Here is a 27,661-nt window from a genome sequence, read left to right as displayed (position 1 = left end):
GAAAGAGCTTTGACCTAAGTTTCACACTTTACACAAAAATTTGTTCAAAACAGATCACAAAATTTAGATGTTAAATGGAAAACTATAAAACTTCCTTTAGGAAACAACAGAAGAGGAATTTTCAGGAACTCAGGTTAGTAAAAAAGTCTGTAGATGTGATACCAAAAGCACAATCGATAAAAGAAAAAACTGAAACATGGAACCACATTAAAATTTAAAGTGTTTGTTCTGAGAGAGACCTGGTAAGAGGATAAAAATACAAGCTGCAGACTGAGAGGAAGTATTTGCAAACTGCGGATTGGACAAAGGACTACTATCCAGAGCATATAAAGACTTCTCAAACTCAACAATAAAAAACAAACTGTCCAAATACAAAATAGTGACAGTAACAAATGCTGGCAAGGTGGTGGAGAAAGTAGATGGTCATATGCTCATTATGGAAAAGTAAAATGGCACGGCCACTCTGGAAACAGTTTGACAGTTACTTTGAAAACTCAACATGCAACGTGCATTTTAATAGACACATTTTAATTGCTGCTCCTGGTTCTTCTTCACACTGGTTCGTGAAACACAGCAGAATGTTCAATTGTTACAATACCGATGCAATAAATCCATTATTATACAGACATGCTCTCCATTTTCTGTACCCAGATGATAAAATGTAAGGAGTCCATTTTCCAACTCTGACTATTTTCTTAAGTTTGATGTGCAAAATCTATTTCATTAAATGATTATAATTTAGGATTCAAGCTCCTTTCCCTTGGTACCAAATAAAACCACTGCATTACACACACACACACACACACACACACACACACACACACACACACAGAATCAGAATAGAAGAACCAATGACTTCTAGCCTAGAAGAATCATTTTATTTTCTGCTGCACAAACATCTTTCTCAGGTAATGTTACCAGAACAACCTGTTTATGAGGTTTTATAGTTTGGGATAAGTATAGTTTAAAAAAGCACTCTCTATCATATGGAGTTGTGATATAAAAATGATTTTTAGGCTATATTTTTCAAAAAGCATTTAGCTAGACTATAATCCTGCTGAGAAAACTTTACTATTTAAGTGTATGATATGGAATGAAAATACATGATTAAAAAGTCTTCTGATCAAGAAGCTTGTGGTCATCAAAGGAATGTTAGTCTCCGCAGAGAGCCACCAGGATTTTTTCATAATCTCCCTTGGTTTCATCCTGTTGATGAAGAAATAGAGTATACTTAATGCTACCTGAAACCACAATCAATGTAAAATATTTTTAATCATAGAAGAATTATATATTTGTAGATTAACAATTATAGAACGTATATCATAGTATGTGAACTCTAGGATCTTTGCTAAGACTATCATTTACTTAAGTCATATAATTAATATAGCAGATAACTGATATTTGTTAATCAATTATTGTATAAAAAGCAATAGCTTTCAAGATTCAGATTATATTGACTATGTTATATATTAGAGCCATTATTTCCCAAGAATGAAATACCACACAGAACTGGGTAACTTAACACAATATAATTTCGTATCACAGTAAAGAAGGACTATGTGACTCACTCACCAGAGAGAAAGTGATAAACCTGTGATTTTCTCACTTTTTCTTGGTAGATTTAGTTATCCAGTGTAAATGACAACTTAACTTTAAACTGTCAACTATCTTTCAATCTTTCAATCTTTCAAGAAGTTTAAAACCTTTGACTTGTGTTTCTTTTTTACTTTTAACACTATAATGAAAATTTAAACTTGTTTGTTATACATTTTATATTAACAAAATTAAGTAAAAACTTACAATAGTAAGTTTCTAATCTCTAATCAATAGTCATTGCAAAATACATCATTATATCTCTCTACCAAAATGTTTTGTTTGCTAAATTTATACATGGGAAACTAAATGTTTCCATGACTGCTGGAAATTGTGTGTGGTTTTTCAGTATAGAATTCACAAGTCCAGGAAAGTTCAATAAATTAAGTATCCTAAAATAACAAATTAATCTTACGCATACAATCTACAAATATGTAAGTCAGCTTTTCTCTTTGAAGAAGTTGCAAAAAGGACTGCCGTTTGCGGGGGTGGGCAGGGAGCATTATGAAAACCACAACATACCAGGATGGCTTGGCAGAGGGAGACACCGTACAACTTCTGATAGCATGCTTTGATATCATTCATGTCGATTTCAGAACGGGAGACCATAATTCTGATCAGTGCCTTATGACGAGTCCCAGCACCCTGTTTAAAACAAATGATGGTAAATGTCATAGTCAGAGCATACTCTTAGTAAAGCAGGATATGGGTTTGAACGTGAAGCTCTTTTGTTCACTCATTAAAACACACATCCAAACACACACACACACACACACACACACACACACACACACACACCCATGCACTTGACACAGGTAGAAATAAAATGACAGGGATCCAACTGTTGCATCAGCAGGTGTAAGCTTTTACCACCGCTTGATTGGTCCTCCATCATCAGTCTTTCTTTTGTCCAAACGCTCCAAAAATTACAAATAACACGAACCTTCTAATTTGCGAATCTGATGGTCAAATTCATCTATTTAAAACCCTCAGTGGTCTTTGGGTTGCGTTTAGGATGAGAACCAAACATTTTGTCTGGGTTCACAATGTCTGCCTAGTCCCACAACCTCTTCTTCCACTACGTACTCTCACGCTCATTGTATTTATCATCTTCAAAGTGTCATCCAGAGTCCTCCTCCTGGACCAACCTTGCTTCATCCCTCCATTCCTTCCACCACTACTGTCCTCTGGCTAATCCCTATTCAAATATCAGGTCTTAGTTTATCAGATGGCAAGTCTACACTGATTTCTCCTGCTCTTTTTCAGTGCTAGGCATTCATCCTCACCCAGCTAGATAACCATCCCCTTAGATGGCAGCAGGCACGAGGTCTGGGACTGTATTGCGAACCACATAGTGGACAATGTGTATCATTTCAGAGGGACTCTTTCCTATGAATTGAATAGTTAGATCTCTCTCTCTCTCTCTCTCTCTCTCTCTCTCTGAGGACTTCTCTATTTTGGAGTTGCAAAAGAAAAAAGAAGGACGGCTTTTCACAATACATGTATACTGGTGGCATCCTGTACAAGACGATGCATGCTAGAGAATGAAGTTCAAGTGAAGTGGCTGAAGTGGTATTTATTGCAAATGTATCTTAATAACACCTTCCACTTGTGTCATTTTAAAATGACGTTTTAAAATCTTAGAATGAAATATGAATCCAGGGCATGGATGCCAGAATAACAATAAAAACAAAAAGGAAAGTGAAACATAGAAAGGAGGAAATCGTAAAACCCACAACCTCAGCGGAAGTAGGTTCCTAAAATCACATCTTAAAAGAAAAAGTAACCTTTCTCCGCTGACTCAGGTTTTGTACAAATCATGAGTAAGCCACCAATTACCGACAAGCTCACCTTACTACCTCACCCGTAAAAAAATACAACAAATCTGACCGAATTTTATGCTAATAAGGAAGGGTATTGCCTTTTGCACTAGATGGAACAATGATTCTTTTTAGGAGGGAGATATTGAAATAAGCATGGCTTGCAAACGATATGAAGTTTTCTGTTGTTCTCCCCACAAACAATAATTTTACCCATAAGCAAAGCACATACACACAACGTTACCTTCATGGCATGATGAAGCTTCTCAGCAAAGAACATCGGTTTGCTTGTGGCACACTTCACTGCAAGACAGGCACACTTAAGTTGACATATTTAGCACATGACAAGAAAGACACGTATGAAGGAAACATAAGGAATACAGTTTCCCCAGCAAGATTCTGTTCTACACTTCTGTTCCTCATCCCCCCACCTCATAACGGATATTTGGCCTATAAGAAACCATTCCCTAGATGGCGTTCTGAGTAATCTTTTCCCCAACAATGTCGCCCATCTCCTCCTGTATCTTAAATCCATCCAGTACCAACTCTGGTTCATGCTATCCGGAGTATAGTCTTCTTGGAAATGGGGAAACCAGTAGGTGTTAAAGGCCATGTGGGCACACGGTCAATACTTTTCTCATGTCATAATAAGAATTTTTTTCAAGTGAAATGGGGCTTGCTTGCAACATAAGGCAAGTGTCTGATAAAACACTAACACGTGCGTCCATTAGTGATATTCTCTACCTTGCTACTCAACATGGAATCTATCGACCAAAGGTATTGGCATCACCTGGGAGCTTGTTAGAAATGCAGAATCCCAGGGCCCCACTACAGACCTACTGAATCAGAATCTGCACTTAACAAGATTTTCGGGGGGATTCATGAGTGCGTCAAGGTTTGAGAAGCACTGCTTTAGAACATACGTTCCCAGGTAATCAGGATAGCACAGGAGACCTTTAAAGCCTTTTTCTTCTGAAGGCGTTTTCAGAAGTCTCTGCAGACCTACTGAATTAATCCCTCTGGCTATGACTAAGATGAGTCAATCAGCAAGTGGCAGACCAGGATTTGAATCTGCATTTATCTAAACCCAATCTCATGCTCTTAATGACTGACCACTCTGACTTTCCTCAGAGGTATGCCCTGCCTGGTGCTTCACTAAACGCTCAGAAAGTTATTTCCCGCCTGCCCATCTTTTTGATAAAAGGAATAATATCTTTTATTATTAAGAAGGCCATTATATGCCTTTAGCTAAACATTCATTGCCATTATCTTACATGTTGCCTCTATATGAAATATAAGTTTATTATATCAGCTATTTTTTAAAAAAATTATGGGACAGCATTGACCATTTCAGGTTAGAAAACTCTCCCCGCTGCGGGACCACATACCAATAGCTGTGAGGCATTTCTCGATGTCCCCTTTCATTTCCAGGTCCAGAACTTTGTTCATGTCGTGCTTACTGTACTTGGCGTACTTCTGAAACACTGAATATGAAGTTTAAACTAAGAGATGTACAAGGCATCCTATTTTGGGGAAACTAGAAAAGCAGGGCGACTCAAAGCATTCCTTGACTGGATTTCAAAACACACATTTTAAAGCTAATTATTCAACTGAGCATATTTTGGATACTTCATCTTCTCCTAGGAATGTAGCTCTCATGGCTATTTTGGTGCTCCTGTATATTTTTGGGAAATCTCTGCAAGTGTTGACATTTATTAGAGCTGGCGTGTGATTGACAACCGTGATACTTACTACATCAGAGCCAAGTGCCATACCAAATGGATCTCCCCTTCTATAGAGATCTGTGTACTAAATGTCTCTTATTTTTATCATTAGAAATCAGTGTGCTATTATAAGATAATGAACTTTCGATCATCATTAGGACTTCCCCTTTGCGTTGGCTGCGAAAAGGTGCAGAGTCAAATCTTGTGCTCAAAGGCCAACTCTTGTTGCTTTGTGGTGTGTGTGGGGGGGGATGGGGGGACCGCTGTGCCCTTTTCTTCACTTAGTCCTGGGTTTTTAATAGTTTTCTTCATTGTAATTTCACTTATCGTATGTGTGTATTTTGTCACACCCATTCCAAATACTTTGAGAGAGTAGAAATAGTTAAGATAATGAAATAATGTTCTACCTGCCAAAATCACAAAGTGTGTTTCAAGTACTATACAATGGTGGCCGTTCAACTTTGGGCAAATGTACAAATGGCAATAAGGGGTCAGGAGCACCACATCCACTTGGGATGGGAAGGACACTAATTAAGGCTTCTATCTTTCCGTTCTTTTATTTGTCCTCAAAAAACCCTGAATCTTCCATAAGTAATTTTCAGGAACCTTTTTTCTCCCCATTTACCTTGGCGAAGATGGGGATATGCTCTGGTGGTGAGAATGGTAATGAACACATTCACATCTGTCCCTTTTCTCCTTTCTCCTGCTTCATATAAAGCCTATCAAGAAACACAAACATAAGCATTTGACTATCTGCCGACTTGATACCCGCACAAGAATGTTAGATCTCTTCAAAGATTTTCTAGGCAGCTGCTTTGTGTCCAATTCAATCACAGTAAGCAACGCTAAGAGTGCAAGTTCCGTAAAGATAGGGACCGTATTTGGTCAAGTATCTTCCACGGTATGTTTGTGCCTTGCAAACAGTAGAGACTGAAGATGTGTTTGCAGAATAAGTATTTGCTGAATTAAATTGCTTTCAGGTTATGCTCTATATCAAGACAACTCCAAGGGACTGTCTAAACATAGGGTGTTTTTTTTTACTCTTGATCGTTCAGAGTAACTACCAGCAAATGGTACTAATAAATCAATAATTCAAACATAACATAGACTTGAATTTTGATATTAAGATTTCTGGATTCAAATTCTGACTCTGGAACTTAGTTGCCCTGTAATCTTAGATAAACAATTTAACCTTAGTGAAGTACAGATTTTCCTCTTTTGTAACTGGAAAAGATAATCTTTGTCGTACGGTCACAAGCATGCTCTGCTAACTTTGAAATGTTAATTGCCATCATCCTCCTGGGCCACTATTAATCCAGGTAGCTGCCACAAATATACATCCAAGAGCCCTGATAGTCTTAAAATGGAAAGCAAATTCAGAAATGTCACAAGCAAATAAGAATCATGTTTTATTATAGGCAGTTATTCAAATGCTAACTTTTGTTCTTTGATATGCTTGCGTGATTTCTATTAAAATGGTCGAACTTCTGGTGGACGTAAGTTATTTTGGACTTTTCAAACAAACATCTGGTATGTGTGCATTTATTCAACCAAAAGTTAATGAGTGCCTTTTATATGCAAGATTATGTACCAGTATTATGAAGGGAGTGAGTATGGACAGATAAGTTTCTATCTTATTAACTCACCATAATGAATTTACAGACATAATATTATCCCATAGGGAAAGCATATGCAAATAATAGTTGTCTTTTTCTTTCTGTATTTAACAGAAATTCCAGGCCCTAAAATGGCACAGTTTCTCTAGTGTTGCCAATGGATTGGTGTATAAATAACCAGCAATCTCACTGAAATTATATATGTCAATATACTTGAATGTATATAAATGTTATAATTTTTATAACTATAATCATTACTATAATGGTTTTACAACATAAACATACATCTATATGTATGAACTCATTGCACTGTTCACTGTTAAAAGACGGTTCAATGTGCTTACCCTTTCCACTTAAAAATTATTTTTCCCTTTCTTAGACATGATAAGAAAAAATTCAGGGTTTTCTCAACAAAAAAATTCTTAAGAATGACAAATCAATTTCTTTCAATCCCCTCCCACTTTGTGAGAAATGAAATCTATTAAGAACATAAAGATCACGTGTTTCACTCTGTTCAAGTACAAATGGGTGTGCATCACTCAGGGAATGAACATTAGGGGTGACTGGCCTCTGGGAGGATCTAAAGTTTGCTTTCACGTAGAGGCCTCAGGTGGTAACCCCACCTAATGCAAGACCTATCTGACATAGGAAGGTCGACTCCAGAAGTATTTGTGAGCACTTGCTTACCCTGGCGTCCGTATCAGCCAAGTCGTCATTCAAGCCAAAATCCTCAGATCGGTCACCCTGAAAAAAATCCCCATTCTCTGGTAAGTTGTTTTATTTTATTTCTTTTTTTAACTTTTTTAAGTGTTTATTATTTTTGAGAGAGAGAGAGAGAGAGAGAGAGAGAGAGAGAAAGCAGGGGAGGGGCAGAGAGTGAGGGAGACACAGAATGGGAAGCAAGCTCTAGGCTCCAAGCTGTCAGCACAGAGCCCGATGTGGGGCTCGAACTCACACTGACCGCGAGACCATGACCTGAGCTGAAGCCAGCCACCCAACCGACTGAGCCACCCGGGTGCCCTCTGGTAAGTTGTTTTCTAGCATGTAATCTCATGGTTTACTTAATTCTCTTAACATCAGGTACATAACACTTTTTGAGAAATAGAGAGTCAATTGCTTATTTCGAGAGAGAGAGAGAGGAAATCTAAGACTTGACTCCTCATAAAGGAGGAGGTATTTTCTGAACTAGTTGAAGTATACCTTAGCGAGAGAAAGCAAAGCATTCCGATAATCTCCAGATGTGTCTGAGGTGATATCTTTAGCCAGATCTCTCTTCAGTTCTGAGAAATAAGAAAAGTGTATTTTGCAGTAAACTAGTGACAAATAATCGTGGTAGTAATATCTGACGTCTCTATGCTGGCTTACAATTTGCAGTGTCAAATGTTCAATGACTTATGGAACGTATCTCAAATATTATCATTCTTTAAATAAAAACAGAGTAATCAGAGCGAGTAAAATCTTAGATCATCAAAGCTATTTCCATAGGGCAATGAAAGCAATTTAGATAATACTGTGAATGAAACCCTACGGTCATAAAACTTTTGCTAGCAAGAATAAATTGCATAGGTATACATGATTAAAAATCAATTTTGAAACAAAATATGCCAAAATTTAAGCAATGGGATGAATTAGAATATGTATTTAAAACCATAAGCTAGAGGTACTTCCTTGAACACAGATTATGTATTTACTTTAAAATGTTATAAATATCTTATATGTGATATAGTTTTGCATACATGTGTAAATATATATATAGATAGATTGATTATATATATAGATATAGATTTAAAATGTTGTAGAAAATCCCTTAACTAACTAGGCAAAAATAATGCTCTAGTACACAAAAATTAACTGAATTTATAATTGAGTAGAGGACAGGGCAGTTAAATAAGCCATCATTACATTATATTTGGTATATAATAGAGAAATATGGATATATACCTTTGTAAACTATGTTTTATCAAGAAAAATGAACTAATAATAATGCCTTTCTTGATTATCATTACTGATAAATGAATCTAAGAGAAATACTGATAATGAGATAAGAATCGCAGAAAATGAGGTTAAAACCTTCCTTATTGTGATACCTTTATTAAATTGCCATGTGCAAGGGCTATTGTATTCCCTGTGCTTGGTATGAAAACCAAGCAGAAAGATCCTGTATGGTGCCGCATATTAGGATGGGAAAACAAACGTTGAAGGCTTGGGAAACTAGAAATAGAAATTAATAAAATTCCCAACACTGACCAGGACCCGGTGATAGCAACCCTGTTTACAGTGTTGAGCGTATCTTTTAAATGAGATGTGTCACTGAATAGATAAAATGGTCCATGGCTGGTCATTCATCCCCATGGTTATAACTAGAGATAAAGAGTAAGTTACAAAAAAACATAAAGAGTAAGTGAGTCATTTATGTTCATAATGACTAAAGTTCATAATGGTAAAGGTAAAGTTTCCATCAGAGGATTGTAAGTACTAGACTCTACATTTTCTTTTTTTTTTTTTTTAATTTTTTTAATGTTTATTTTATTTTTGAGAGAGACAGAGACAGAATGCGAGTGGGTTGGGGCAGAGAGAGAGGGAGGCACAGAATCTGAAACAGGCTCCAGGCTCCGAGCTGTCAGCACAGAGCCCCACGTGGGGCTCGAACCCACAAGCTGTGAGGTCATGACCTGAGCTGAAGTCAGACGCTCAACCAACTGAGCCACCCAGGCGTCCCTGGACTCTACATTTTCAAGGGCAAATGGAGAATATTTTGTTTGGAAATTTCTGTTCTTGTTATCTTTTCAAAATAAAAAACAATGGGACATTTTTTGGACATAAATCTCAGAAAAATAGGAATGTTTTTAGGAAATTCTTTAAATTCAGCACTAATGAACTGAGTTTTCCATTACAGTAACACGTGGCCATTTGTGCTAGAAGGACATTTTCTATTAAAGTGCAACGTTGATGAGGGGTGGGATGCTGTCTCCCTCATCAGCACCCTGGCAACTCGAGTGCTGTCTGGTAACAATGTGTGCATGCATTGACACATGCCGAACAATGGAGAAAAATTATAATATGTAGAATTTCCAAAGCCCCATTATTAATATCCACATTCAGCTTTGAGAAACACATACCACATTTAGTTTCCAAGAGGCGATTTGGACTGTTAGGCATTAAAACATACCTTCTCTATAGACTCTGTTAATCTCTCTGATTTCTTTGTTAGTTCTTGATACCAAAATTTCATCCAGAGTATCTTCATCAGTCCCAAGGCCCTGGATTAAAGAGGAAATGTAGGAAAATCTTATTCAAGAGCATCTGCTAGCTTTTGTGTCCCAAAATTCATTTGAATCTGGCAGTTAGTAACTTTCCCACGGTATGTAGTAAATATCCACAATATTTAACGATTACAACAAACGCTATTATATTGCTCTAACAACAAAATGGATTTAAAGCCAGTATTTTGCACAAAGATGTGAAAAGTGAGGCGTATGATTCATTGCAGTGACATCATGAAAAGACTGGACGTAATACAGCTGCTAAGTCCAACATTCATTCATTTGTTTATTTACTTATTTACTTATGTATTTATTTATTTACTCATTCATTCATTTTATTCTCACTGATGGGCATGCCCTGTACTGGATGTTGAGGATATAAGAAGACATGTAAGTGGACTTGGTCTATACAATCTCTTGAAAGGAGTTTTGGTTAAATAAGGCCATTTACCTTCATGGCAGCACGAAGCTCTTCAGCATCAAACTGGGCTGGAGTTTTTAACAGAGCCAAAACAACTTCCTCGAGGTGACCAGAAAGGGCTTTCTTCAGAGCTTCATCCAAGGGCTATAACCAAGAGATTAGAATCAGGGCCTCTAATAAGTAAATGCTGATGCTGGGTAATATCACATTGTGGGGTGACCTGACTGTTAGGTAATCTTACTACCGATTGCTAAATCCAGCCGCCTTTTAGAGTTCCTTTCATTCAGGTACAAAATATGACATTTAGAATGTTACCTTCATTTTTTAGATCTAGAGTGATTACAATGAAATTCGCTGAATTCATTGATAACTTTCTTTTTCTTTTAGAGACAGTGCAATCAGGGGAGGAAGAGAGAGAGAGAGAGAGAGAGAGAGAGAGAGAGAGAGAGAATTTCAAGCAGGCTACACACTCAGCATGGAGCCCCCTGCAGGACTCAGTCTCACAATAGTGAGATCATGACCTGAGCCGAAATCAAGAGTCAGATGCACAACTGACTGAGCCACCCAGGTGCCCTACACTGAGAACTCATAAAGGACTTTTTTAAGTATTCTCTTGATGTTTTACACAGGAAGAAAATCACAAGGCTCAAACATAGGAGTTTGTATTTTAACAGAAACAGTAGTAAGAATACTTCAAAAATAATGTACTAATAATTTTCCAGCCTTTGAGGTTTTCACTGCTCAAATAAGCATTACAATCAAGCACTGGTATTATATCATTTTCTAACTGGACTCCTTAAAAATATTACCCATTATTGGTATAGAGAATACAAAGCTTACTTTTAAAGTAGAATTATATGTATAAACTTTACATTCAGACATTTAATCACTCAATTTAAAATTTAACAGAAGACACATATCAATCAGAACATATTCCTTACTGCCAAGAGTACTCTCGATATTCGTTATATTCAAATTAAAGACTGGTCTTCAATATAAAAGTCATCTGCAAAGCACCAAGACGACTCATGTCTGAAACCAGAAAATTTGCTAGAATTGATTACACTGCAACCAAGCAAGCAAATACTGTCATCCTCGTCTTAGTTGTGAGGGGAAAATAGTGTTGGAGATAAAAAAAATAGGTGAATTGTGCTTCAAAATCCATGTTTATACATAAACGTAAGTGAAATTAAAAACCTAAATGTACCACTCGACCTACCTTTCCTTTCTCCTGGAGATACGCTGCTTTGATCTGCTGACGTTGTGCATTGTTTCTCTTGGTCAGAATGTCAATGATGGTTGCTTCATCCACACCTGGAAATAAAAGACCACTAGGCTTTTAAAATCAATTTTCTTCATCATCAATAACTGACATAAAATAATTAGTTACCAAGATGGCCCAAATGAAGTTCTAGAAAACTAAGAAATGGAAATTATACCAGCCTAAGATATAAAGGCAGCATTAAAGGGAAGCGTTTCAGATGTCACTCCCTCCATCTGAAGGAGAAAGAAAGAGAAACTGTTCCCGGCCCTCATAGCTGCAGTGCTTGGTCCTGATGTAAACCCTAGATGTGAGGAGAGGTGTTGATTCCAGCATTGAGTTTCTGCTGGAAATGAGCTGGTAAAAATATCAGTCGTAGCAACAGAGATTCTACTGATTTGACCCAAATTTCCCAAGTGCTGAAAATTCCTAAGTTCTTTTGACGAAGAGATCTTTTTTTTTTTTTTTTTTTTATCTTCAAAACGAAACAGACCTTTCCCACTGCACATGGCCGGTTTTCAATAGCCATTCTAGTGGCCATTCTGAAATGTCCAGGAGGGGCGGTTATGGGGAGACACGATTACCTTTGACTGTTATCGCTTTATGCAAGGCGGCAACATCCGAGGATGGATTGAAGCTAGGATAGGGGCTCACTGCTGACCCAGGACCGCCTTTGGAGCTTTTCACAGTTTTCTGTGGATGAGACAGACATAGAATAACGTCCACTCCTTCATACTAGCTTCTCTTCTAATCTTAACTAAGGTATTTTGTTGTCACTTGACTTACAACGTATTCCTGCTCTTCATTTTCAATAAACCAGGCCTGTTTGAGGAATTCTGATACCATTGCCATTTTCAAAGAAGTATCTGGAAAGAAAACAGGTAGATGCTTTTACCAAACAAAAACCTACAGCACATATATGCCATTCTACTCTCTTACATACATAAGACATACAGTAGTCTTGACCTTACTTAAGGATTACATTTAGGAGCATAATAAAATGCTAGATGTGAGCTCTTTAAAAGGAGAGGCTGACCCTTGAACAGAAACACCGAGCCTCACCCACCATTCAGAAACCTGGTTCTTTCTTAGCATATTCAGTCCTAACCTTTAGGGGCCAGATGATTCTACAAGTGGGGTTGGTGATTTACTTCATTGCTCTAAATGTATAGACCATCTACCATATGCCAAGCACTGAAGGTCCAGAAAATATTCAAACATCATGCTTTCCTCAGAGAGCTTCAAGCTAGTGCATGCTCCTGTGGGAAAACACAAAAGCTAAATGTTGGCTGATCTGAGCCTCTCTTGGAATGCGTCAAGGTTAACCTGACAGAAAAGTTAAAGAGAACACAACAGAGAGAAGGCTGTCATATTTGGGACGCTACTAAAGCAAGAAATGTTGGCAGAAGCTCAATCCAAAGAGGTTTAAATTATCTCCCAACGCTTTGGGAAAAGATGAATGGATTTCTAGAAAGAGCAGTATGATTCCATTTATATTTCAGAAAGATCACTCATCCTAGATCATAGAGAATGGCTAAGAGACGGGCAAGATGAAAGATTGGAGACCGTTTAATAGGCCTTTAGAGAATCTGGGTAGGATCGGTGAGGGCCTAAAGAAAAGTAATGGCTGCAGAAAGAGCATAATGTTCCATTTACATTTATAAGGTAAAACAATCTGTGACAATCTGCTGGAGTGGATTCAGGCTCAAAACGCTAAAGGAGCTTGATAAAGAGATAGTCAGGTGGCACTTCCCCCTCAAATAATTGTTTCCTTTTCCATTCCTTGGTATAAAATTATTTCAGCATTTGAAGCAATTGCTACCCTCACATTTCTTCCTAGCTGAGCTGTCCTAAATATTAGTCCTTTCATGGTTTTCCATCCAACACACAAAAAACCCAGATTTTATAAGAGGTTCTTTGTTCTCATAGGAAGCATCAGGGTGATACTGCAACATGGATGTCCCCTTTTCACAAACTCTGTCTTGAAATTTTGTTAATTGCTATCATGGTTCTGCAGTATTTTTATTTAATCAACCACGTATATCTTTAAAACCTGAAGCATGTTGAAAAACTAGTGTGTTCCCTGTTTTGTCCACCAAAGAAGCTCTCAGTGATCCTTTCGGGCTGGGGATGTGTTTTGAGGGGCTCGTTCGTGAGCAAGGTTGACATATGTCTCCACACCGCTTTGTTTATCCCTCTGGAGACTACGCCCGTGAATACATCTGAAGGAGTTTGGAAGGGAAATCTCAGTAGTTTTAAATTCTTCATTAGAAGCTAAATGAATCGTGAGAAGTAAAACCCATAACCTGACTCCTTAACAGCATGTTCAGACGAAATCTTTCATCCATACCTGCTGAAAAATAACCTCAGTTTCAAGTAATGAGATTAAATACGTGAGAGAAACCATATCCAAAGCAGAAACTATCTCCACTTAATTATCATGGGGATTGTTCACATTACTATTCTGTCATCAGTGAGAAGAACCAATATTTTGTGCATCCATTTAAAATAACCTCTTCCCCCTCCAGCAACTGATAGATTTAAAGTTATTTCCTGAGGTAAAGTCATGATGTACAATTTTGCACAAGGTTTTACTTCCTGTTACAGTCATAATCTGAGGCCATTGCTGTCGGCACAAGCAGATTCATTTTCCAATTATTTCATTGGCACATCCAGAACTTCTAGTAATTTCTGGCAAGGTTTCAGGTATTTGAAATTTCCATTTTTATAATCTCAGCCATGCCCTTCGTAAAGTAGAATCCTCAAAATGAGTGATATGATTGGTCACTTAGCACAGTACTGTTCCATCAGTGAAATATGTATTCCAGTATTTCCACTCTTTTCAATTGGAAAAAAACCCTCAAAATAGAACAGAGGCTATGGATATTGTCAAACATAATTTTAAAAATGAACCCCAGAACTTCAACACAAATTTTATGAAAACTTCACTGTGCTTCATTTTTTTTTCACTTCTCAAAAAATGCTCACATAATGCATTGATTTCTTCACATAACACCAAACAACACAAATAAGGGGGCTGAATAATTTATTTGACACAACAGAGTTTATAGAAGAGACACCTTTGTAACATATCTTCTGAGTTCCTAGATCTTATAATCTGAAATAATTTGGATGGTCTTGGGGCACCTGGCTGGCTCAGTTGTTTAAGCCTCTGACTTCAGCTTGGGTCATGATCTCATGGTTCGTGGGTTTGAGCCCCGTGTCGAGCTCTGCGCTGACAGCTCAGAGCCTAGAGCCTGCTTCGGAGTCCGTGTCTCCCTCTCTCTCTTTGCCCCTCCGCCGCTCTCACTCTGTCTCTCTCTCTTAAAAATAAACAATGTTTTTAAAAAATAATTTAAAAAAATGAAATAATTTGGATGGTCTAAAAGCACAGTCTGGAAAAGAAAAGCAGTCTGAATAGACTGTCTCAGAAAAGCAATTTGAGGAAAATGGAATCTCAATCCAGCCAAATAATATCGACTAGCTCTTAGCTTGAGGACACAGGGATACTGGCAGGATGTAAGAAATTGCCCTAAAAGAAAAATATTTTATCATGTACCAGTAGTTAAGTGCTCAATGTCAACTACAAGTATTAGCAGAAATTTTTAACAGTTGCAACATACTTTACAGATACCACAGCAAAAACATTTTGGCCAAACTGAATTGCTAAACCATTCTGTCTCTTCTGTAACTACCCTCTGCATGAAAATGGCATTTTGTACCTTGATAAAACATATTCAATAATTTGAAGGTAACACTTGCTTTACTTTAAATAATGCATACAAGGATCTTTTATAGACTGTTACTTGTTATATAGATATCAGATATTATTACTATGCAGAGAAAAAATTTGGTCTAGAAAATAGAATTGTAGAGTTAAAAAAAATAAATTACTCTATGAATCTGCAAAAGATTTTCTTTATTCTTTTTTTTTGTTGTTGCAACGTTTGTAGGGTATGTATTATTTTATTAACATACCTTGGTGCTCTCTCTCTCTTTCTCTCTCCCCCCGGCCTCCCTCCCTCTCTCTCTCTCTCTCTCTCTCTCTCTCTCTCTCTCTATATATATATATATATATATATATATATATATATATAAAATCTGGGTACTAATGAACTCTGAAACCAGCATTATCCAAGATTATCCAAGATTCACATTATCCAAGATTATCTCAGTCTTTAACATCATCTAATTTGAAGATGAAATTGGCCATTTCTACATAGGTTGACCTATATGGAAATTAACAGTATTTCAGAGTTCTTCTAGTGAATGATCTGTTTGTGAACATGCACTGCCTACCAATCTCATTTATCTGTGCATAAATGTGTAACTTTCTAGAGATGAGCATTTTTGTGTATATTTATGTGTCATAAGAGAGCTCTCTTCATCTCATTCAGCAAGGAATTACAGAGGGTAAACACACATAAAAAGTATGCCCAAGATGTTAGGCAGAATACAGGATCCATGCTTACAGCACTATAAGATAAACTTATTCCAGAAATGGTACGTTAGTAATTGGGCCAGCTCAAAATCTGAAAACACTAAGGCTTGTATCAAAGTTAATTTCCGGATTTCTCAAAAACTGCACGACAGTTATGTCCTTGTTTTTTTAATATAGAGAGACAGAAGTAATTTAGAGGCATAGGGCCATTGTATCTGTAGTGTTGTCTCAAATGTTACAGAAAAAAAACACAGAGAGGGTGGAGTGAGGAAGAGGATAAAGCGAATGTGACATACTAACAATTGTGGGATCCGCGTACAATGGTAATTCTGTGCGATATTCTTGAAACTTTTCTGAAGGTTTGAAATTATTACAAAAGTTTTTTGTTTGTTTGTGTTTCTTTCATGTTTTAAATCGCAAGTTCTATCTCGGTCGGCCTCATGAAAGGCTACTTCCAAGATCTGTAAACAGAAGAAGCCGATTTTTATGGTCTCTCATGCATCCTGGTGACAATCTAGAATGATCAGAGTTATCCAGAGATACCAGCAGCAACTAATTCTTGCATAGGACAGCATCTTCATTCCTATTTTCTACCTGGGAAAAACAGTGTAATTTTCTGGCAGTTTTCTAGACAGAAGCTGTCAAGCATCAAGTCATACATAAATCTATGCCTTCTGATTCCAAAGTATTGCAAATTGTTTTACACTTACAACCAAAAAGACAGTGAGTGACAGGAATGTTATTTTTAAGAGCTCATACTCGAGAATCAGCTTCATGACCAGTGAACCCATGGAGACTGTGGCAAGGTTTACCCTAGCACTTTGGGGTTTATTCTTCAATGCTTTGGCTTGTGCTCAGTTTTTCCCTTGAATATATATATTCACGGGACCTTCCCTTACCTGCTGGTGTGCAGGAACCAATTAGACTATACAAAGGCATGACTCATTCATGAAAAACCATTTTATGAAAGGTACTCTCATGAATGTTTTGCCTCTAGGCCTTTGGATAGGGTGTTTCCTTTGCTTGGAATGCTGTTTCTTCCTCTGTATTCACTTCCCTTGCCAGACTGTTGCTTCTAAAAGGACTCAGCATAGACCTCTTCACATCCTCCAGAAAATTTTCAAGCATTCAACACTCAACTGGGTGAAGTTCTGTGCCTCTTCCAAGATGTCCTCCTGTCCTCCTACACTCGCCCCTACCATTCTGTATTATCACTTTCTATTTACCCGTCTATATGCCCCAGCAGCATTCCATGAGGGCAGTGCTAATCTACTATTCATCATGCACCTCCAATCTCTGGTATTTAGTATATTAATAAGTATTATTGAATGAATAAAATAGTGGATCAGTGCTAATTATTTAGGAAACATATCTATACATTTCACAAACGTTTCTTCATAGCTATAGGATATAAAATAAGAACTGAAGAGTTCTGAGCCCTATTTGGATTCCCTTTAACTGACTATATGGCCTCAAGAAAACATTTAGCTTCTCCAGGGGTCTTCATTTATAAAAATATGAGTGTTGGAATAAATAGTGTCTGCAATGCATAATAGCTCTGAGGTGCCTATCTTAAATTTCATCTCAAGTGGATGGAGGTGGGGAAAATTAGCATAATTAAGGAACGTATTATATAAATTATATCTGTTCTGATCTTTCTGATAAAAATTTATCCTGTTTTAAAGAAAGATGAACTCATCTACTCCAAAAACTGTTTTGGGTTGATCGCTGAAAAATACAAGGTCCACTGTTTTAGCTGCTTAGCTCTGATTTTAAATACAGCTCCAGGGTTTAGAGAAGATTAAGAACAACCAATTCAGCAAACTAACATCATAAACAAAACTCAACTTTTGCAGCTCTTTGGGTGGAGGAAGCATTTAATAAGCACGAAATGCTGCATAATGTTATTATTAGCTATTTTGTCAACATCCATCAAAGGTTGGCTATCTGCCTTGTGTGGTTGAGCCTGGGGGCCAGGGTGTTGACAGAACTTCTGGGGAGGAGGCCATTTCTGAATTAGGGAACCAGTGCTTTACCGCATTTGAATCATTTTCAAATGTGCCTTCCCTTCTAGCTATCAAAATACATTTCTGCGGGCAGAGGGGAATATTATTTTTTCAAAGTCCATGCAGAATTTTAAATATAAACAGGGCAAGAAAGAGCACTTCCTTCTTAATCAAGCTAGCATTAAAAGTTAGATGTCAGGGCATTTAATTTAACATTCAAAATGGACTAAGAAAAATTCTCAAAGGAGCACTTGTAATAAACGATAGCTGGATATATGATGATTCGAATTCTCTCACTTTTGCAAATATATCCAACACCAGTAAAAAGTCTACCTTGGATTTGTTTGGTGCTTTTGCTACTAAGGAAAAAAATTTTTAGAGGACCCAGCTGGCATTTACAGGAATAACTTATCTGACACCACCCAGAAAATACTTTCCTTCCCCTTAGGTTTTCACATCCACACTTGAAAAACCTGTCTATGACACAGAGACTCCAGGAATAAGAATGTGGCCACACCCTCTTTAAATGAAATGATTAATCAGCGGATCCTCTTACTTATTTACACTGCATAAATAAACATAACGTAATTTCAATGTAAATTACAAAGGGCATAATTATCACTATGAGGTCTGAATCTATTTAATTCTTAGAAAGAAAGAAAGAAAGAAAGAGAAGAAAAGAAAGAAAGAAAGAAAGAGAGAGAGGAGAAAGAGAGAAAGAGAGAAAGAAAGAAGAAAGAAAGAAAGAAAGAAAGAAAGAAAGAAAGAAAGAAAGAGAGAGGAGAGGAGAGGAAAGGAAATAATCGTGCCATTTTGAAACAGTTTCCTGAAACTCCCCTCCAGCACTTCTGTTCTGTACTGGTTGCCTACAAGTATCCACCCTCCATCATGATTTCCATGTAACACACACACACACACACACACACACACACACACCTCTTGAAAATGTGTAACTCATAGGAGGAAAACACATTCTTGCCTTTTTCTTCTATGGTGATTCACCAACAGTGCAATAAGCCAGTATTAAGCAAACTGCCCATATTTGTAAATCTCTTAACTATATAAAAGAAAACATTACAATTTGTGATTTCCGACATATAAATACCCAATGTGATTTTACAGAAAGATTTATCAAAACATACTAAATGCAGCTAGCCATAAATCCTGGAGAAGCAGTAACAATTAACATCACGATGGGACAAGTTTTCAGAACAATCAAAGCTAACTAAAAAGAAAACTAAGACTTACCCTTTTTCTTCACCTTCTTCCAAAGCACTGGAGAGAGATTCTCCTCTGAAGGTTTCACACTAGAAGTGAAGCCTAGTGCTTCTGATTTTATAGAATTTGAAAGGAGACCACACCTAGCAACCAGAAGTTAGTAATTGGTTGCCCTTTGTTTGAAGTACGTGGCTCAGCCTCGGCCGGCCGAGAAACAAAGTGAAACAAGTCTTGCAAAACTACTAGCTGAACCAACTCCTAGCTGACTGCACAGAGGAAAAAAAAAACACGGAAAGACAGACTTTTTTTTTTCCTCTTTAGCTTGCACTGCTTTTTCCAGAGAAAGTAGACTGCAGTCGATTTCCAAGGATGCAGTACTGTCTACTCCAATCCTGATACTAATTATTGGCATCCTTTTTTTAAACAGGCTGTGAAAGGAAAATGTATACACTTCAAAACAAAATAAACCTAAGAAAACCCTTTTAGTTTGAATCCTAGCTCCATCACTAGTTACTATGTGACCTTGGGGATATATTTAATTTCCCTGAACTTGTCTGCTTTTTTTTTTTTTAAGTTTATTTATTTACTTACTGTGTGTGCAAGCACACACACACATACAAGTGGGGGGGGGGGGGCAGAGAGGGAGGGAGGGAGACCGAGAATCCCAAGCAGCCTCTGCACTGTGAGTATAGAGCCCGACACGGGGCTCTATCCTGCAAACTGTGAGATCATGACCTGAACCGAAATCAAGAGTCAGATGCTCAACTGACTGAGCCACCCAGGTGCCCCTGAACTTGTCTACTTTTGTAAATTAGGGATAATATTATCTAAGCTGCCTACCCACTAGAATTCTTGTGACAATTGAGAAATTATATATATATATATATGTGTATATATATATATGTATGTATATGTATATATATACACACATACATATATTGTAAATTTTAACACAATGCAGTGCTGAATAATTTTTATTTTTATATTTTACCAGCAATTTTCTTTCCTTAAAATAAAAGACTTCTTGTGTTTATATATGGCTGGTGGATATAAGTAAGAAATAGAAAAGAAATAAAGCTCCAGATTGTCCCAAAATTACAAACGAAGTTAATGCTAGAAATATGATCATTTTATGACATTCAAAAAAAGGTATTGGCATTCGAGGAAGGCCTATTTATGGCGTTTCTTTTATAGAGAATCAGTTGTACAGATAGATATGCATAGATCCCTGACATTCTAGAGTAGTTGAACACTAAAGGAAGGCACTCAAACTATGCAGTGAAAGGGTTACTAGAATAGCATCTAGTACAAAACAGGTGCCCCAAGACATTTCCTACTTGCCACAAGGAACAGAAACTGGTTCTGGTAGCCTCAATGGTGGTTCAGTTTTATTCTTCACAAAACTTTACAAAATTCTATGTGATATTTCCATTAAACTATGCAGAGGTGTAAACTCTGTCATGGTGTATGGTACAGTTTATGGGGCATTTTAGTGGTTTGTTTTTTTGCCTGTTTCCCTCAGAAATATTTCAGGTAATTATACATATCATTATATAAATATATATATATATACACACACACACACACACACATATGTATATTATATGTATATGTGTATCATATATAATATGTGTATAATATATAATATGATATAATATAATGACATGTCATAATATATATACTATATAATATATACTATATAATAATAATAATAATATATACTATATATTATATATAATGACATATAATATATAATGACATATATATGCCAGCTTTACAAAAATCAGTGAAGGGGCGGGCGCCTGGGTGGCTCAGTCGGTTGAGTGTCTGACTTCAGCTCAGGTCACGATCTCACGGTCCGTGAGTTCGAGCCCCACGTCGGGGTCTGGGCTGATGGCCCAGAGCCTGGAGCCTGCTTCCGATTCTGTGTCTCCCTCTCCCTCTGCTCCTCCCCCGTTCATGCTCTGTCTCTTTCTGTCTCAAAAATAAATAAACGTTAAAAAAAAAATTAAAAAATAAATAAATAAATAAATAAATAAATGAAAAATCAGTGAAAATACTTTCTTAAGATTGTCAGATTTTATAACACATTCTGAATTCTCAATGCTAATTTCAGTGAAGTCAACATATTCTGATGTAGGATGATCAGCTAATCTAAATATTTGAGAAAATGCCAATCTATATATTTGGCACTTACTGTAAGTACGTGTTGAGCAAATTAATTAGCTGCTAACTAATTAATTGTTTACTGTTACTGCATTACATTTTGACAGATACAGACCAGCTTTCTAATATTACATTTATTTTGTCAGGTGTGAAGAGAAAAGATAATTAACAAAATTTGGTTTTATATTTGTGTTTGTATTACTAACTTTGGTAATGGAAATGATGGAACATTTCTGCACAGTGACACCCTTGTGAAATGAAGAAAAAAGCCCGTGTGCCTTTTATAACATATAACCACGTAAAAGAAACATATAGGTTCATTTTCTTTTGTTTTTTGTGGTTACCAGTAGCATAAATCCAGAGGAATTACTTTATATACTTGGATTTGTAAGGCACTGGCAAATCTATAATAGCAACAATATTCTTTCCAAATTCTTGTGGAAGAATTAAGAAAAAAAGTTAAAAGAACAATTTTTTTTTTCAAAATTCACTTTTAGCTGGAACCCTAAAAGCAAGCGAAACTCCCAAATATGAAAAGTAAAGAAAGTCACTAGTCATATAAGAACATTGATGCGAATGATCGGTTGGAAACCTTTCCCCCCTCGCAAATCAAGCGGATTTGTGGAAATAAAATAAAACATAACATATGTTACCATTTAACAGCTAAGGGATAATCAGGGGTTAAGTGTTTCCTGTTCTTGAAACCCCAGGACTGCAGCCCCTGAGACATGACTCACCCCTCTTGGTGCTTCAGGAAGATGATGAGTCATCAGCTCCAGTTAGTTTACAGAGAGAGAACAGAAAATAAAGGAAGAGAAAAAAAAAGAGAGAGAGAGAAACGATAGTTAAAAGCAACCGCTGTGTGTTACATTTTCACAGCATCATTATTTCTGCTCCTTTAGTGTGGACCTGATAACCAAAAGGAAGCAAAGCAGTGAGACAACATAACAGAGCAGAAGTATGCACCTAAGACTCCAGCAAAAGATCTGATTTAGTAAGGGGTTTCCTGCCACCCCTTTCTGTTAGGCTCTGTCTTCAGCATTTTGTTTCGTATAGAGAAAGAGATATATTCAGAATCATCAAGAACAGCATTTTAGGGGCGCCTGGGTGGCTCAGCTGGCTAAACGTCCAACTTCAGCTCAGCTCATGAACTCAGCTTGTGGGTTCGAGCCCCATATCAGGCTCTGTGCTGACAGCCCAGAGCATGGAGCCTGCTTCAGATTCTGTGTCTCCCTCTCTCTCTGCCCCTTCCATGCTCATGTTCTCTCTCTCTCTCTCTCTGTCTCTCTCTGTCTCTCTCTCTCTCAAAAATAAATATTTAAAAAATTTTTAAAAAAGGAACAGCATTTCACTAAGATCCCCCAATTTCCACTCACCTTCCTCACATCCACTATCCACAACCCATGGGAAACATTCTTTAGTCAGTATTTAAAATGTGTTCACAGGTTAAAGCATTTTGAGAAATAGTGATCCAAATGGTTTTCCCTTTACCTCCAGATATGTCAATAGTCAAATAATTATCATGTGCGTGCATGCACACACACACACACACACACACACACACACACTTACTGGGATGATGATTTTGAGAGACAGAGAGAGACAGAGCATGAGCAGGGGGGCAAAGAGAGAGGGAGGCATAGAATCCAAAGCAGGCTGCAGGCTCTGAGCTGTCGGTGCAGGGCTCAGTGTGGGGCTCGAACTCATGAATTGTCAGATCATGACCTGAGCTGAAGTCGGACACTTAACCCACTGAGCCACCCAGGAGCCCCGACAGTGTCTCCTGTATTTTTAAATCAGAAATAGTCCTCTGTGATAACGCAGGCAAAATAATAACCAAATAATTTCTTATTACACTTTCAGTTCTACTTTTTGTACAGGGCCTATTTTTGTAAAGCTAGAGTGTAAAATCAGTCAACTCTTCTATGTAGCCTGTATTTCCATCACCTCTAACATCTTAGAGTAAGGAGACAGAGTCTTGTAAGATGTTGGACTTCTTTCCAAAAATGCATCAGTTGCATTTTTGTGACATGTCTACTAAGAAAATATTGACTTCACCTGATAGCTAATGATTTTGTGGTTTGTTTCTTGAACTTTCTTCCTCTACACTACGCAAGTTTAATACTTTCACTATTGATGGGTTAACATTTTGACAAGTTATCTTGCTTTCTTGATATGGATTCAATAAGAAAAAAATGAAAAGAATCACCCGGTCCCCCCTAAAAAGTAAACCAGGTTTGGAATTCCTGAGATTGGAATTTCCTTATCCCCATGGACTTTGGAAAGAAAATAGAAGTTTCTCATGAAGTCAGGTCCCAGCAAGATAACATTGTGGGTTTTGAAAATCCAGACACATATGTAGCAATGTGTTTCAGTCTTTAGTAGAGTAAGAAGTCAATGTACTATGTACTGACCAACATTTTTAAAAATTTGAAAAGAGAATAGAATGAAAAGGGAGATCATGGAAACTCTCCCAAGTGTTTCACATATTATGAAGTAACTATTTTATGAAATATTGGCTTATGTTGCTATATGTATATATATTTATAAGTACATGGTGTAAATATATAAATTTATTCCAACTAAGTGTTGTGTTTTAAAAAGTTTGAAAATAGGGGTGCCTGGGTAGCTCAGTTGGTTGGCATTGGAATTTGGCTCAGTTCATGATCTTGGGGTTCATGAGTTCAAGCCCCATGTTGGGCTCTGTGTTGATAGCTCAGAGCCTGGAGCCTGCTTCAGATTCTGTGTCTCCCTCACTGTCTGCCTCTCCCCCCACCCACACACACACTCTGTCTCTCTGTCTCTCTCTCTCAATAATAAATAAACATTAAAAAATTAATTTTAGGGGCGCCTGGGTGGCGCAGTCGGTTAAGCGTCCGACTTCAGCCAGGTCACGATCTCGCGGTCCGTGAGTTCGAGCCCCGCGTCAGGCTCTGGGCTGATGGCTCGGAGCCTGGAGCCTGTTTCCGATTCTGTGTCTCCCTCTCTCTCTGCCCCTCCCCCGTTCATGCTCTGTCTCTCTCTGTCCCAAAAATAAATAAAAAACGTTGAAAAAAAAAAATTTAAAAAAAAAAAAATTAATTTTAAAAGTTTGAAAATAAAAAAAGGGGGCGCCTGGGTGGCTCAGTCGGTTCATCATCAGACTTCTGCTCAGCTCATGATCTTAGGGTTTGTGAGCTCGAGCCCCTTATGGGGCTCTCTGCTGTCAGTGCAGAGCCCATTTCAGATCCTGTGTCTCCCTCCCTCTCTGCCCTTCCCCTGCTCATGTGTGTGCATGTGCTCTCTCTTCCTCTCTCTCTGTCTCTCAAAAATAAATTTTAAAAGAAGTTTGAAAAATACTGAAGATGAGTGGTAAAGTAAATCCACCCAAGAAAAGTAGGAAATATTGTGGCTTTCCAGTTACATAATCTAGAGAATGCAATTGTATCTTAAGGAGTCATGTGTATATATGGAGACTGAACTATTGCTTATATTATCAAAAAAAAAAAAAAAGATGATCTAATTATCTATCAATGGAAACATGGATAAAAAAAGTGATATAGCATGAATGAACTAGACACATAAACTTGAATACATGCTGAGAACATGTTAATCAGAAAGAGCAGTGTGAAAGGATAAGTGTGATACCTCTTAAGAAAAAAATGTAAACATCAAAACAGTAGTATATATTTTAGAAATGCTTGTATATGAGCTATCACAACATCATGATTGTGAAGAATGCTTATAGACTCTGGATAAGGGTTAACCCTGAGGAGAAAGAAAGGTGAATGGCATCGAGTATGGACTTTTCACCATACCTCCATCTTTCAAGCATCCTAACATAAGTAACATTTGTTAAACTTAGATGTTGGATACAAAGATGGTTAGTATGACCTTCGTTGTTACTTTATATTCGTTTAAAAATTTTTTACATTGTATATTTAAAGAAATCAGCGACTGTGTCTGAGTTTTTCATCCAATATCAGATTTATGAGATTCATCCATTATATTGCGTATATGACTATCCTTTCTTTCTGCCCATTGCCCTATGGTATTACATTGTATAACCTATCACATTTTTTTTTTTTATCCAGTTTTCTCTAGTCAAATATTGGAATGTTTCTGATTTGGGGCTGTTCCAAACCATGTGGCTGTAAGTACTTTATATGTATCTTCTCATACCTCTTGTAGTTTCATGGGCTGTGCCTACATTCAAGCTAAGTCAGTCCTGCCGCATAATTTTCCAGAGTTGTGCCAAGTTACGCTCCGAGGCAGCAAAGGAGAAATCCGGTCATTCTTTAGCCTTGTCAATATTCAGTATTGCCTTTTATCATTTTAGCGATTCTGATGTTGTGAAGTAGCATTACCTTAGAGTTTTAATTTACTTTTCTCCAGTGACTGATGAAACTGAGCACCTTTTTAACATATATGTTGCTTATTGGCTATTCTCTTCTTCAGACTGCCAGGTCAGGTTTTTGACTCATTTTGTCTCATATCGCCAGGAAAAGGGAAAGGTAAGTTGGAGTGGTTTATTTACATTTTCTTCATTCTTTATCTGATGTTCATAAACAGACAAAACTTATCAATTTCAATTTTTTAATATTTTTTAAGTTTATGTATTTATTTTGAGAGAAAGAAAGAGAGAGAGAGAAGGGTAAGGGCAGAGAGAGAGAGAATCCCAAGCAGGCTCCACATTGTCAGCACAGAGCCCGATGCAGGGCTTGAACTCAGGAACCCTGAGATCATGACCTGAATCAAAACCAAGAGTCAGGTGCTTAACCGACTGAGCCACCCAGGTGCCCCAAACTTTTTAATACTGAATTTTAAATAAATTTACTTACACACACACACACACACACACACACACACACACATCATATGCACAAGATAATTGGTCTGATCTAAAGGAGTAATTGCAAAATTCTTAGTCATGAGAGAAACAAGGGCTTTGACTCTCTAAAGCATATAGTCAACTTGAATCTTCTCAAGTAGCCTTGTGTTTGAATGGCCACAGAAGGGGTTGACTTCATAAGACACGGAAGAAGTCAGCACCAGTTGCCGTGGTCTCGGGGCCTTAAGGCAGGTCCCCACTACTGAGTTGGTCATCAGCAGTCGAGATCATTAGGAAAAAGAACAAGGTGGTACCATTTCCCATTTCAGTAGATTTTCTGAAACTGTGTATTCTGGTATGACCTAAGGATTAAGAAAAAAAAAAAAAAAAAGCTCTGTGAACTCATTTATATTGGACTCATCGCTATTCTCCCGAGATGAGTATAGAGATAAAGATTAATTTTATTTATAACTTAAACGAATGGTATATTTTTTTCCATTTTAGTGTTATAATTCCAAGGTCCACCAAACAAAACCAGCTAACATTCTTGAGCTAAGGTTCTATCTCTGTGCCTCTGTACATTTTCTTTTGCAGTTGAGAAATCTTAGAAAAGACAGAAACTCACATTTAGTGGCGGCTTAATATCTATTACTGTGTGACTTGGGAAAAGTCAGTGAATGATTTGGTGAGTGAGTTCTGACAGTTCCACCAGCAGGATCATGCTAAAATCCATGACTTAATGTTTCACAATTCTGTTTTCCCTTTGAATATGGTATCCCCATTCCTCTCTACGCTATCCTAAGGGAGAGACAGAGAGAGAGAATAACGTTGTCACATTGGTTATTGTAACTAATTTTATTCCAGGAAATGTTCAAGAACATTGGGGGAGGAAATTAAGATGTGTGTCAAGATTGAGAGGTCAATCTCTGTTTTCTAGGCTCAAGGAGAGCTATTTAAATCCAAAGTTGTGAAATTTCAAGTTTCCTAATGCTAGCTTAAGTACCACATTCTGTACACAAATTCTTCTACAACTGTCTGTAATTCATGCCATTCCAGTGGCTTCTCCTTCTATGTCAGCACACGTGGAGTGAAAGCTTTTGGTGGGACAATATACATAAATATATATGAACTCACTGCATAGCAATATTTGTATGAGCAATTGATGCTATTTATTCAAAAGCCAACCGACAAGAACACTCATTCATTGCTGGTTGGAATACAAAATGGAATAGCCCTTTAGGGGATAGCCTGTCAGTTTCTTACAAAATTGAATAAAATCTTACGATATGACCCAGAAGTTGCACTCCGAGATATTTAGTCAA

General features: G+C 37.3%; 1 protein-coding gene across 1 annotated transcript; it reads right to left on the bottom strand.

The window, feature by feature from the left end:
• Positions 1 to 276: 276 nt before the first annotated feature.
• Positions 277 to 19,621, bottom strand: ANXA1 (annexin A1). The gene is made up of 13 exons (XM_060610058.3): positions 19,394 to 19,621; positions 12,485 to 12,564; positions 12,283 to 12,391; positions 11,657 to 11,751; positions 10,468 to 10,581; positions 9,923 to 10,013; positions 7,954 to 8,033; positions 7,441 to 7,497; positions 5,763 to 5,856; positions 4,802 to 4,897; positions 3,658 to 3,716; positions 2,116 to 2,238; positions 277 to 1,206 (listed from the first exon to the last, which is right to left on the bottom strand). The coding sequence occupies exons 2-13, from the start codon at positions 12,548 to 12,550 to the stop codon at positions 1,153 to 1,155; spliced, it is 1,038 nt and encodes a 345-aa protein (XP_060466041.1). The 5' UTR covers positions 12,551 to 12,564; positions 19,394 to 19,621; the 3' UTR covers positions 277 to 1,152.
• Positions 19,622 to 27,661: the final 8,040 nt, after the last annotated feature.

The sequence above is a fragment of the Panthera onca genome, chromosome D4, assembly GCF_046562875.1.
Source record: "Panthera onca isolate mPanOnc1 chromosome D4, mPanOnc1 haplotype 2, whole genome shotgun sequence".
Lineage (NCBI taxonomy): Eukaryota > Metazoa > Chordata > Mammalia > Carnivora > Felidae > Panthera > Panthera onca.
Note: the sequence above shows the minus strand (reverse complement) of the source record. Positions and strands in the feature narration are given on the sequence as shown.

Excerpts from the sequence above, each read along its gene's own strand:
- ANXA1 (XM_060610058.3), bottom strand. The coding sequence starts at position 12,550 with ATGGCAATGGTATCAGAATTCCTCAAACAGGCCTGGTTTATTGAAAAT. Across the intron at positions 12,392-12,484 it reads ATGAAGAGCAGGAATACGTT|AAAACTGTGAAAAGCTCCAA; the intron begins GTAAGTCAAGTG and ends TCTCATCCACAG. Across the intron at positions 10,014-10,467 it reads AGCTTCGTGCTGCCATGAAG|GGCCTTGGGACTGATGAAGA; the intron begins GTAAATGGCCTT and ends TCTTTAATCCAG.